This window comes from Dryobates pubescens, chromosome 26 (assembly GCF_014839835.1).
Source record: "Dryobates pubescens isolate bDryPub1 chromosome 26, bDryPub1.pri, whole genome shotgun sequence".
NCBI classification, from domain to species: Eukaryota; Metazoa; Chordata; class Aves; order Piciformes; family Picidae; genus Dryobates; species Dryobates pubescens.
In genome coordinates this window covers 16,040,661-16,053,348 of record NC_071637.1, presented here as the reverse complement: position 1 = coordinate 16,053,348, position 12,688 = coordinate 16,040,661, and the positions used below count along the sequence as shown (strand labels likewise).

The 12,688-nt window shown below is 60.2% G+C and overlaps 1 protein-coding gene across 1 annotated transcript in view; it reads right to left on the bottom strand.

Moving 5' to 3' along the window:
* The window catches only part of NOL4L (nucleolar protein 4 like), a 66,632-nt gene that overhangs the window by 45,236 nt on the left and 8,708 nt on the right, over nucleotides 1–12,688 (bottom strand). Inside the window, exon 2 of the mRNA XM_054173451.1 lies at nucleotides 1,182–1,337. Coding sequence (XP_054029426.1) covers nucleotides 1,182–1,337 — 156 coding nt within the window. The remainder of the gene's footprint in view (nucleotides 1–1,181; nucleotides 1,338–12,688) is intronic.

Sequence of the window (12,688 nt, the reverse complement as noted above, 5' to 3'; positions counted from 1 at the left end):
GCTCCTGGACCATAAAGAGGTCACCCAGCCCCGGTCAGGGAGGGTCAGCATGTGCCCTGGCCAGCAGCCTCACGTTCGATGGGGGCAGGAACTGAGTGTGCAGGGTGCTGAGCGGTGCCAGGAGCTGTGAGCACAGAGCCCAGCTCACTGAGCAGGGGGGGAGCAGGGGGGGGTGGTCCTGTTGTGCGTGGGGGGAGGGATGTAGGGCACTGGGCAGCTCCTCCAGCATGAGCAGCCGTGGATGGAGCCAGGGGACATATGCAGGACAGGCAGGGCAGCAGGACAGACTCCACCCCTGAGCCGGCTCTGGCAGCACACTGAGCCCTGCATAATCTCAGGCATCATCCCAGAGCCCAGGGCAGCCTGCACAGACCTCTCTGAGATGATGAATACACCAGAGACCCGAGCTGCCAGCCAGCCTCTCTTGTCTCTAAGCGACCTGGGTCCTTAGGGCTGTGGGATTCAAGGGAGCAGCTCGGGTTTGGACAGTAAATTCAGCTCTTCTTGTAAAAGGAAAGCCCCAAATGTTTGCATGGCAGGGCTGTGCAGAGTCAGGAGAAACAGCAAGCTCCCTGGAGAAGCACACTTCAAGCTAAATTATTCCTGACCTAACTAGAGTGGTTTCAGGATGGATAGAGCTGGTTCTCAGCATCCGAGGAGCACCTGATGAGACTTAGCTCAGTGCCTGCCTCCATTTTGTAAGGGAGGAAGCCCAGCCAAGGGCTGGCAAGAGCAGAGCATCCACCCAGCCGGGGAAGAGGAGCGGGCTGTGGCCGTGCCCCTCTCTGGCTGCTCCTGCCCTTCAAGGCCCGTGTGAGCCATGTCCCTCCGGCCAAGGGAGGCAGGGAGGCAGATGGCAGGGAGCAGAGTGCGAAGGGACTGGGCAAACATCCCCTTGCCCATCAGGAATACTGAGCATTGCTCTCCCCCCATCCCCCCCCCCCCCCCCCAGACACTTGTCTTTGTATGATTCACTTGGTCTCCTCTCCCGGCAGCCGTCCCCGCTGCGCAGCCGCTGCCGCTCACTCCCCAGCACAGCTGCTCTGCCTTCCGACACCTCCCCGAGCAGGCAAAACTGGGACTCTCCCTCTCCCCTGCCTCCCTCCAACCACTCCTCTTCCACCTGCCCTGCCTCCCAGCCCTGGCCCTGGCCCTGGCCCCCGGCTGCCCGGGGCTCTCACCGCTCGGTAGGTTTTCTTCTGCCCCGCATGCTTGGGTGCTTTGCCCGGCTCCGACGAGCTCTCCACATGCATGGAGTAGATGATGTCAAAGAAATCTTCCACCACTGCCACGCGTTTCAGAGAGATGCCCTCGGGCTCCGACAGTCCATCTGCCCCCTACAACAGCGCAGGCAACTCGAGTTAGTGTCAGTGATGGGTGACAGGGGTGACGAGATGGGCCTGGGGCTAACTGCGGTTGAAGGGGGCAGAGCTGCGGTGCTCCAGCCCCGGGCTGCCTTGGGCATGGGGGATGTGGGGGATAAATTAAGACAGTGCTCCAGGGAGGATCCTGCTGGAGCCAGGGCAGTGGTGACTGCTGCTGTTGCTGCTGCTGCTGCTGTCGTGCTGCTAAAGCTGACAGTGAAATTGGGCCAGGAACCAACAGAAAGAAAAAGAAAGGAAGAAAGGAAATAAACCAACAACGAAACAAACTAACAACCAGCCAAGGGAAGCGTCCAGAGCGGAGTCACGACCAAACAAGAAACTCCATTTTCATCATGTGGGGTGGGTATTTGTGCCACGGGCAGGGAACAGGCAGGGGAAGCTCTTTGGACCTGCACATGGTACCAAACCATCCTGGGAAGCCCTACAACGTGAGACGCCCTGACTGGCTGCAGTCCTTGAGCACTCGGTCTGCAGGACAAGGTCGCAGTGCGATGCCAGGATACGGCCCTGAAAGGAAGGAGCCAGCGTCGCCCTCCTTCCCCGCACTGACCTTTGCGGGGCCCCCTCCCTCTCCCTCTCCCTCTCCCGCAGACGCAGAGCAGCTGAGCGCTGGCAGCAGCAGCGGCGGCGGCAGCGGCAGCAGCGCAGCTCTTTGTGTGTTAGGATGTGCCGGGGAGCAGGAGGCTGTAATTCTGCCACACGGCAGTGGTGACAGACTGGTGGGAGTGGGAAGTGTGGGGAGCAGTGCTCCTCTGAGCTGGCTGGCACCGGCGGTGTCAGCTCCCGCTGGCAGGGTGTGCCAGGGGAAGGGGAGGCTGCCTTCGGTACCCGGCTGCCAGCCGCGCTCCGGCACAAAGCACCGGGGCGGGGAGGGCTCATGGGAGGTGGTGGGTGGCTACCGGGAGGGCAGAGCCGGGGGGGGGGGGGGGCCCAAAGAAAGGGCCAGGCTTGGGGAGGTCGCTGTGTTAGCTCCTTGGAAAAATGCCGTGCTGCACTGGATGGATACCAAAGGATAGAATCTACACACCCACACGTGTCCCTCAGGCCTGCCTCTCCAACTGGCACGCAGGGATGCCCTCCAGCTGGCACACACAGCCACCTGCCCACCTCGCTGACCTGCAAACCAGCCTCCTCAGGTGCACTCGGGCACCTGTGAGTGAGGGCAGAGGCTGGCAGATGTCTGCAGGCAATGGGAACACCCAGGCTCCTACCCTCTGGGTTTTGTTGCTGCTGGTGGCCAGGCTCTGTGTTATCTTCCACGGTCTATAGATTGAATAAATGCTGCTCCTAAGCCACCAGCCAAGGGACTCTCAAAAATCAATCATTCAGAGGGACCGCCTTCAAGACTAGCCAGCGTCTCGGGAAGCACGCTGCAAAGGCTGCCTGCTCAAGTTGGCACCTCGCCCCAGTTTCACAGCAGGCACTGCCCACACCGGGCACAGACCACGGTGGGACAGCTCTGTGTGCCCACCCCGGCCACAGACACCACCACAACCCCCCCTCCTGCCCTGCCTCGGGGAGCCCGGAGCTGTCTCTGAAGGTGGCCGTAACAAAGAGAATCTGGAGAGCGAACACAAGGGGCAGGGTGGCAGCGCTGCCGTGGTGGGGGTCGGGAAACTTTGCCCCGGGGGAGCATCTTTGAGGAATATGGATCTAATTCCTTCTGTCACCGTTCAGGGAGTTTCACTCTAATCGAGGGCATGGGTATTCCCCTGCCAAGGAGGAGCGGGCATTAGGAGGCTTCCTACTGACCAATAATCCTCAGAGCAGGGTTGAAATAAGGATAATTACAGAAACAGGACAAAGGAAAATGCATCAGGAGAAATGCACAGTCAGATGCCACAAGCAGAGCCCTCAAATTAAGGCTGCAGCCAACCCTCTACACAAATCACCATTTCCACGGCCATCCCAAACAACTAACACCCTCCTCCCTGCTCCATCAGCGGGTCCCTATTTCCTCCTCGGTTTCAGAATGGCTGTAGTTAAGCCTCTCTGCTTTCCTCTCTGCCCCAGCTGGATGCCAGAGCTGCCTCCTCGACATCCCATCCCCTGCAGCAAGCTTCTCCTGACTCCTTGCATCGCTCCATCCCCTCATCAAGCCTTGTGACTTCTCTCCCCGTGATGACTATTTAGCTCTGGGAAGCAGGTGAGATGCAAGCTGAATCAAAGCCACTGGATAGAAGAAGCTGTGTGCAGGAGTCAGTGCTTCTAGAATTACAGAGGTTTATACCTGGCAAAGGCTGACCCGGGATTCAAGGGGACACAAGTGCTCTGGATTACCTCCGAGAGGGCCCACACCCCTCCAGTTCCTCCTTCCACACCCAGTATTGCTCACGAGTGTTCAAGGCATGAGTCAGAGCCCATAATATCTCAGAACAGCTTTAAAACCCCTTAGGTTTAAAAAGCAATACAAATTCTGTTGGGAAGAAGAAGGGTGGGAATAAAGGATGCTTGCACCCCCTGGAATCACCTGCTCCCAAAAGGAGGAGAAGATTTCAGCAGCAAAGCTCAGCCTCGACCACAAGTGCTTGGAGTCAGGCAGCATTTCAGGTGCCAACGGGGAGGAAGCCTCTGCCCCCTCACAGCATCCTCTTTACCCCTGTATTTGCCCAGCGTTAGTCAGTCTCCCCCCTTTCCATCCCTGCGTACCCCACCCCACAGGTCTCTTTCTCCCTCCTGCCTCCTCCCCAGCAGCACCACCGCTCTCCCTCCTCTGCTCCAGGTTCCCATCCTGTCCTTCCCCTCCCCAGTAGCCTTTGTTTTCGGTCCCGCATTTCTTTGCTCGCCAGTCCTCACATCCCCCTGCCTCCCACATCCCGCTCCCAGCTGCCCCTGCCCAGCGCTTCGCTCCCTCCTCTGCCCTCCCCGTCCCCCTGCCCCTCCTCTCCGAGCTCTCCCCGCCAGCCACCCTCAGCTCCTCCGCCTCCCCCTCGCCCATCCCAACCGCCTCCCGCTGCCGGGCTCCGTTCACCGCCCGGAGCCGTGCCGGGAGCTGCCTGCGTGGGGCCGTGGCCTCCCCCACCGGCGGGGCGCCGGTGCCCGCCGCGGCTGCCGGGGCGCAGCGGGAGCCGACAGCCATTGCAGGCAGAGCCGTCCCGGGGCACGCCGAGCCCCTGCCCCGGCACCTTTGTTCTCGGCAGCTGCCCCAGCGCTGCCCTGCCCTGCCCGACCCCCGTGCCCTGCCCGCCCCGCTGCGGGCTGCCCCTTGCTGCCCGCCGCCGCCCCAGCGCTTGGCTGTGCCGGGCTCTCCGGGAGGTGGTGACCCGGCCCGGGGGAGGGGGGCAGGCAGCGCCCGGCCAGCCCCGGGCCCCGCAGCCGGGCGGTGACATCTGCCGCGGCGGCGGGGAGCGAGGGAGGGCCCGGGCCGGGCTGGGCTGAGGCCCGCCGGCAGGTAGCGGGTAACCATGGCAACCGCTGCCGGCGGTAATCCGCTCCCCGGGGCCGGCCCGGGCCCGCCGCCACCGCCTCCTCACCCCCGGCACGGCCGCGCCGCGGCCAGGGCCCCCGGGGCGAGGGCAGGACCCGGCGGCGGGCAGGGTCCCCCCCCCGTGTTGGGGCCTCAAGCTGCAGGCAGGGGCTGGATGAGTCCGGCCCCCGGGATGCAGAAACATGGGGGGGGCTGCAGCAAGACGGGAGGCTGCAGCCCACAGACACCCAGGGGTGCACCCTGCAGACCCAGGGTCCTGCACCCCACAAGCACCTACGGTTTTGCACCCCACGTCCCACACCCCACGGGCATTCAAGGTCCTGCAGCCCACAGGCACCGAGCATGCTGCACCTCACAGGCACCCAGGGTTCTGCACCCTAAAGGCACACAGAGTTCTGCACCCTGCAGACAATTAGTGTCCTGCACCCCACAGACACCCAGGGTTCTGCACCCCAAAGGCACACAGAGTTCTGCACCCTGCAGACACTTAGGGTCCTGCACCCCACCGCCCCTGTATGTGGGCAGACCCCCAGGGACAGCCACCTGCCACCCCCATTCCCAGCCATCCTGCCGGCTCCCTGCTGCTCTCCTCACCACCATGGCATCCCTGTCCTGCCTCAAAGCCTGACAGCAGCACCCACACTCCACGGCTGCCCTCCTCCACCTGGCCACCTCCTGAAGGTGACCCACTGCGTGTCTCTCAGCAGGCTCCTGCAGCCATCCCCCAGCTGCCCAGCCTGTGTGCGAAGGTCTTTTGCCACCTAGACGGTTCCCTGCCTCTCTGAAAGCTGGCATCGCCGGAGGGAGTCGCAGCTCAGCTGCAGCACTGAGGAGCGATCTGGGTTTTCTGCAGCAGGGCAGCAGGTCTAAGGCCAGCAGCTGCCATCCGATCCCCTCCACGCTGCCCCGCGGTGACCTCTAGCCAGAGCCCCTGCGAGCTGCCACCGCCCTGCAAGAAACCAGACTCCCAGCCCAGGGCAGCTCCTCCGAGAGGCCAAGGGACGAGCAGCAGGCTCCGTGCGAAGCGCTACCTGCAAGCCTCCGTGCAGGCTCGGTGCCGAGCGCTACCTGCAAGCAAGCCCTTCCCCATCTTGGATTTTGATTTGGGAGAATCTGAGCAGCGAGCCAGGGAGCCAGCTCGCCAAAGTCTGAGCACTCCCAGCTCTTCTTCAGGCCAACTGGAGTGGCTAGGCTGGAGGACCTCAACAGCCTGGAGGGGTCCTGGCTCTTCCCCAGCACCAGCTGGCAAGAGGCAGTTTCTGCCTCCTCCAGCCAGGCTGAAGCTCTCCTGGGGCCCAGGAAGCTGCCCTCACCTCGTTGCTCCACAGGGAGCCTCCCTTTTCAGAGGGGGGGCACACTGGAGGGCTGTGGGGCAGGGGTGGTAGAGCAGCAGTGGGACGAGCTGGAGCACCGACTGCTTCCCCATCTGCTGCCTTCAACGGCAGATAAAGAGCTGCCCTGGCCTGGGAGCGAGGGGCTGATACCAGCCCGGTTCAGCTTCCTGTGACTCAAAAGCCTTTTCCTGCCAGCAGCCTGATAATGGCTGTGCTCTGTTCTCTGCCCGGGGAGCAGACCCTCTGTCCTCGCCCCTCCTCACCCTTCCCACATGAAAGCCTTCATCTCTCTATCTCCCAACCACAGCATGTGTTCCCCCCCCGCCATCCCAGGACAGAGGATCTCAGCACATTAAACCCCCTATTTCCTGCTGCCTTCTGGAAGGGTCACTGTCACCTCCATCCTGGGACACCCAGATGGGAAGGTTTGAGGCCAGCTGCATCGAGCTGCCCCTCAAGGTCACCTCCCTTACACACAGCATCGTTCGCTCCGCCTGAGTCCTCGCTGCCCAACAGCTCTGGGGCATGGCCAAGCTGGGTCCAGGATCTGGGTTGCCCAGTCCCAGGCTGGAGGCAGCTGCCCCACGGCACGGCCGCAGCTTCCCCTGCAGGGGCAGCGTGAGCCCTGCGGCAAGCGGCCGTCCCGTGAGCCCTCGGCGGTTTGCTCGGGGTTGTTTTATCTGAGCACTCTGCTGCTCTTTGCTCTTTCAGCTGCCTAATTTCCTGCAAGTTGTGCCTTTGTTCTAAGGCAATTTCTATTCTCCTGGGGGAAAAAAATCATCACCAGGGAGTGGATGTGCAGAGGAAAAAGAAGTTGGACAGAAACTAAGCCATACAGCAAGGGATGAAATCCCACTGTGCTGCCAGGGATATCCCCACCAGGGGCCCTAGAGATGATAGCTCAAGTCAACCTTCCAGGTGCTCCAGAGGTGATACCTCAAGTCCACCTCCCAGGTACCTTAGAGGTGATAACCTCAAGTCCACCTCCCAGGTACCTTAGAGGTGATACCTCAAGTCCACCTCCCAGGTACCCTAGAGATGAAAACCTCAAGTCCACCTCCCAGGTGCTCCAGAGGTGATACCTCAAGTCCACCTCCCAGGTACCTTAGAGGTGATAACCTCAAGTCCACCTCCCAGGTGCTCCAGAGGTGATACCTCAAGTCCACCTCCCAGGTGCTCCAGAGGTGATATCTCAAGTCCACCTCCCAGGTACCCTAGAGGTGATACCTCAAGTCCACCTCCCAGGTACCCTAGAGGTGATAACCTCAAGTCCACCTCCCAGGTACCCTAGAGGTGATACCTCAAGTCCACCTCCCAGGTACCCTAGAGGTGATAACCTCAAGTCCACCTCCCAGGTACCCTAGAGGTGAAAACCTCAAGTCCACCTCCCAGGTGCTCCAGAGGCGATACCTCAAGTCCACCTCCCTGAGCATCCCACCACCTTCTGGCTGCCTTCCTGTGCCTGGCACCGTGGGCACCACAGCCCACCTCAGCGCTGCCTCCTTGGGCACCGGCTGCAGAGCCGACACAGACGTTTCATTCCAATATGGACTCTTACAACTTTTGATCAAGAAAACTGTTTGCTGGGTACTTCTCATCTCTGGGAAGTCAGCCCTTGATTGGCTTCTATATTTAGACTTCTCCAGGGCTTTAGGAAGTTCACTCCTCTTGGTATTTAGGTGTAGGATGAAAGCAGCTTTTGCGGGGGATATGTTAAACCACAGCAGGCTCCCTCTGCTAATGCTGAGAGGAGAAAGAAGAGCTCAGTTCCTCGAACTTCCCTCTTCCCCTGCTCCCTCACGCCAGGGGCACAGTGCACACCTTGGGAATGGGCACTGGGGAGCTGCTGGGCTGAGGAGAAGATCAGCTGTACTGCTCCTGATAGGAAGAACCCAGCAGCAGGAGCATGGGAAATGCTCTCCCTTAACAGATTTGGTTGTTTTGGGGGGGGTTGATGTTGTTATTGTTTGGGGGTTTTTTTGTTTGGCTGGCTGGCTGGCTAGGTTTGGTTGTTATTGTTGTTGTTGTTGTTGTTTTTCCTGGAAATATTTTGCTGGGGAATGTTTCTGATTATTTCTGGATGAAGAAAACAAAACCAAGAGGAGAAGTGGCTGCTGAAACCTTGACGCCGTTTCTCCATGCTCAGCATTTCTCTCCTCGTCTTGCACGAGCCACCAAGCACACACCAAGCCCCATCCTGCTCTCAACAGCCACAGTCCTACTTACTGCAGCAGCCCCAGCCCCTGCTCATCAGCTGAGCCTCGCTCCAGCCCGGGAGGAAGGAGATCTCCCCCTTCTCCAGGGGACAGCCAGGCACAAAGAACCAGCCCTTGGCGCAAAGCGATGCCTTGATCCCCAGGAGCCAGGGGCTGGCCCTGCTCCCCAGCCTGCCCTGGGTGCTCTCCCATTGTTTCTCACCCCAGGACTGTACACGGACTGGCCCTGGTCCCCAGCCTGCCCTGGGTGCTCTCCCATTGTTTCTCTCCCCAGGACTGCACACAGGACTCTCAGTGTGTGTGTGCAAAGTAAACACTTCCCTGGGAGGGGGAGCTGGGCGCTGTGTTTTCAGAGGGCAAACAAAGCTGAGGTGTGTGTGCGTGGTTCAGTGGGAGACAGGCACCTCTTAGGAACGAGCCACAGCTGAGCCATCGGGATGGGGACAGGCCTTCTGGTTGTTTTTTTGCTCTGACCTCATCTTATTCCTCTCCTAGATCCCAAGCCTGGGGAATAAAACCGCAGCAGCCTGGGAGGGGCGAGCCTGGAAGTGGCAGCGGCTGCCGAGAAGGCCCAGGTGGGCTGTGGGCACCTTGCCCAGGGGAGGTGGGTGGCTGCCGGGGCTGGGGGATGGCTGCTCCCTCGGGAACGGGGCTGCCCTCCACACAGGAACTGCAGGGGGGAGGGAGGAGAAGCCAGGCAGGCAGAGGCTTGCTGGGGTGCTGGCTCAGAGGCTTGCTGGGATCCCTGCTCAGAAGCTGGCTCGGATGCTGCTCTGCCCAGCAGGCAGAGGACATTTTGCACCGCGCAGGAGAGCAGAGCTGCCTCCTGGCCAGGAAGCAGAGGAGCAGCTGGATCTGGCAGGCAGATACACCCCAACAAACATGATCCCACCACACCTGCCTGCTGGGAAGGAGTGGGGAGCTGGTGCTGCGCCTGCAGGCAGGGTGGCAGGGTGGGGAGCAGCCTGTTCCAAAGGTCACAAACCCTTGGGTGCCGCAGGGCAGCCGCTGGAGCACCACTTCCCACCCTTTCTGGTGAAAGAGGCTTCTGTAACCTCCTGAGCAGGACACCTGAGTGAGCTGCCTGGGGAAATGACCTCCCCTGGGGCCACCCATCAGCTGGGCACTGCTGGGCTCTGCAGCAAGCTGGGGCCTGCGTGGGACAAGGGCCAGGCCACGTCTCGCTACCAGGGATGGCATCACTGATGCTGTTATTTGGGGATTGTTACAACACTGCAGCGTTTCTTACTGGTTTGAAACGAGCAGGGTGACAATGGGGGCAGTTTGGAGGTGTTTCTCCAGTAACCCTGCAAAGATGGGCAGCCATTGCCTCATGTCATTTGCCTCTTGCTTTGAGGGAGCATGTTACCCGGGGTGGGGGGAAGAGGGGGAAATGCTAGAGTGGCTTTCTAGTTAGAAGAGTGTTCATGTTCCATAGCATCCTGAGAGAAATCTAAGGCTAGAAACCTAAAAACCAGGGACAAGAGAGAGCTGTGACTCGGAACATGCTGGGAGCTGGCTCTCCCTTGAAGTAACTTATCACTGAGAGCATCTCCCCAGCACCCAGGCACTAATCTCGTGAAGATCACCACCAAAGCAAAACCTTTCGAGTGGGAGGGGGCCAAGGCACTCTGGAGAAGTGATGAGGTCACCTGTCCCTGTCCCAGCAAGGTGACCCCTGTCTCCCTGGGAACGGACCCAGCAGCGTTAGGGCAGCCGGGTGACATCGTCACACCTCCAGCGGGGACTCGCTGGTGTCAAAGTGAAAGTGAAGGAGGAGGAGGAGGAGGAGGCTGGGAGCAGCCCTGGCAGCTCAGCTCAGCTCAGCTCAGCTCAGCTCAGCTCAGCTCAGCTCGTCAGTGGCAAGCAAAAATTATGTAAAAGAATTTCCAAATGATGCTCCAGTGAATCAAGGTCAGGCTGGGCTGAGAGGCTGAGCCCTGGGTGCTGGCAGCCTGGTGTCAGCTCCCTGCTCCCTGGCTATGTGGGCCACAGCCGGAGACTCCCAGAGGAACAGCAAGATGTGCCTCTAGGAAACACACTGACAGCTCAGCAGCCCTTCCATGGGGGGGGGTCAAAGACCTGTGTGCCCTCCCCTGCCAGCCCCAGCCCCTGTGCCAGGTAAGGGCACTGCAGGACCTGAGCTGTGTCACCCCACCATATGGCTTTCCATACAGCTCATTCCTGATGTCAGAGCCTGGAGATGCTGCTCCGCTCCACACCCAAGCACCATCACCTCCCTGGCTGCTGCTCCCCATGAGCGAGAACATTGCACCTTAACTGTGGATGGTCTTGGACCATGATGCTCCTGCCAGACTCTAGCACCCCCTTCCCGACATGGGAACCCAGCAAAGCCCACAGTGAGAGCAGGAGCTTCTGTTGTGGGCTGCACACATGGCTCTGAAAGGGTGTGGGGGGTCCTGCACATGAGTTTGGGGGGGTGGGGACACAGGGGAGAGATGCTGATGGAAATCTCTTTGGTTTCTCCCTGCCTTCAGGTAAAGCCTCTCTGTGTTCTGGCTCTCTTCCATCAAAACCACACTAGGTGGACCTCAACCCTTGCAAAAGCCAAGTGCTGACTTGTGAATAAGGCCCAGGAAGGGATCTCCATTCCTCTGGGATCACCAAGTGGATTTGTTTTTTGAGCTCCTGACTGAGACCAAATGTGGTGGGGCAGGGGGGGACATGACACAGAAGTCAAGCAGGTTGAAAGCTCTGTCAGGGGTAATCCATCCACTGAGACCCCACCTGGAGTACTGCCTCCAGTTCTGGAGCCCCTAGTACAAGAGGGATCTGGAGGTGCTGGAAGGTGTCCAGAGCAGGGCCACGAGGATGAGCAGAGGGCTGGAGCACCTCTCCTGTGAGGACAGACTGAAGGAGTTGGGGCTGTTCAGTCTGGAGAAGAGAAGGCTCCCAGGTGACCTCATTGTGGCCTTCCAGTATCTGAAGGGGGCTACAAGGCTGGGGAGGGACTGCTCAGGATCTCAGGTAGTGATAGGACTAGGGGGAATGGAATGAAGCTGGAGGTGGGGAGATTCAGGCTGGAGGTGAGGAGGAAGTTCTTCCCCATGAGAGTGGTGAAGCCCTGGGATGGGCTGTGCAGGGAGGTGGTTGAGGGCCCAGCCCTGGAGGTGTTTAAGCCCAGGCTGGCTGAGGCTCTGGCCAGGCTGATCTAGTGTGGGGTGTCCCTGCCCATGGCAGGGGGGTTGGAACTAGATGATCCTTGTGGTCCCTTCCAACCCTGACTGATTCTATGATTCTATTCTATGATCCACTGAGACCTCCCCCCCCAGGTCTGCCACAGGCCAGTGACATCCCATCAACATCTGGTCCAGCTGCCACACCACTGCAGGTTGGACACGTGGGCCATGCAGAGCAGCCACACAGCTGGGTCCTCCTGCTTTCCTGGGAGCCTCTCTCTCCAAACGGGGCTGCTCCCGGGAGCAGGAGGGAGGGAGGGAGGGAGGGCAAAGCAAAGGGGGCAGGGAAGGCAGACAATTAATATAACCTGCCCTCTGCGTGAGGAATAAATTGGCAGCTGACAGGTTATAATCTGTGCAAGCAGGAGCTTCACGGGAGAGGTGAAGGCTCCATTGGGGGCCAATTGGATGGTTAATTAGGAGGACAAAGCAGAGGATTCGCGAAAATGTTTATGAAGCAGCACTTGGCGAGGGAGCCCCTGAGAAATGCTCACCAGAGAGGAGCTGCTTTTGGTGAGGAGGAGGAGGAAACACGAGGGTGAAGCAGCAGAACCCAGCACCGGGCAGGGGGCGGGGGGGGGAGGGGGTGGGGAGGGGAGAAACCGGCAGTGCACGGCCCGGGGATTCCCGAGTGCGGTGCAGAGGAGTTCAGGAAAGGACCTGGGGACGTCTAATTTTTCTAGAAATACATGGGCCGCGTCCTCTCTCTCTTCCCCCTCCCTCCTCCGTCTCCACCCCTGTGCCCAAAAGCAAACCCAAACCCCTCCGGGGCAGAGCAGAGCGCAGCGGCCTCGGAGGTAGCTGGCAGGCAGCCGCGGCGCCAGCCGATCCCTCTGCCATCGCCGTGCCGAGCAGGGCACGAGGAAAGCAATTAAAGCCCAGCTTTGATTAGGACTCACAGATGAGTGCTTGTGTTAGAAATGCCTGAGCTTCTCTAAGCGTCTTGGCGGTGGCTGGAGCCGGGCTGATCCCCCCCCCCCCCCACCACGCTCCCCCGGCCCCCCCCATCCCCTCCTCGGCGCGTTGCTGCTGCAGCAGGAGCGTGACTGATGCTCCTTGTCCCACACACGGCTCCGAGAGCTCAGAGGTAGGAACCAGTTGCTAAGAGACAGGACTGTACTTTCCA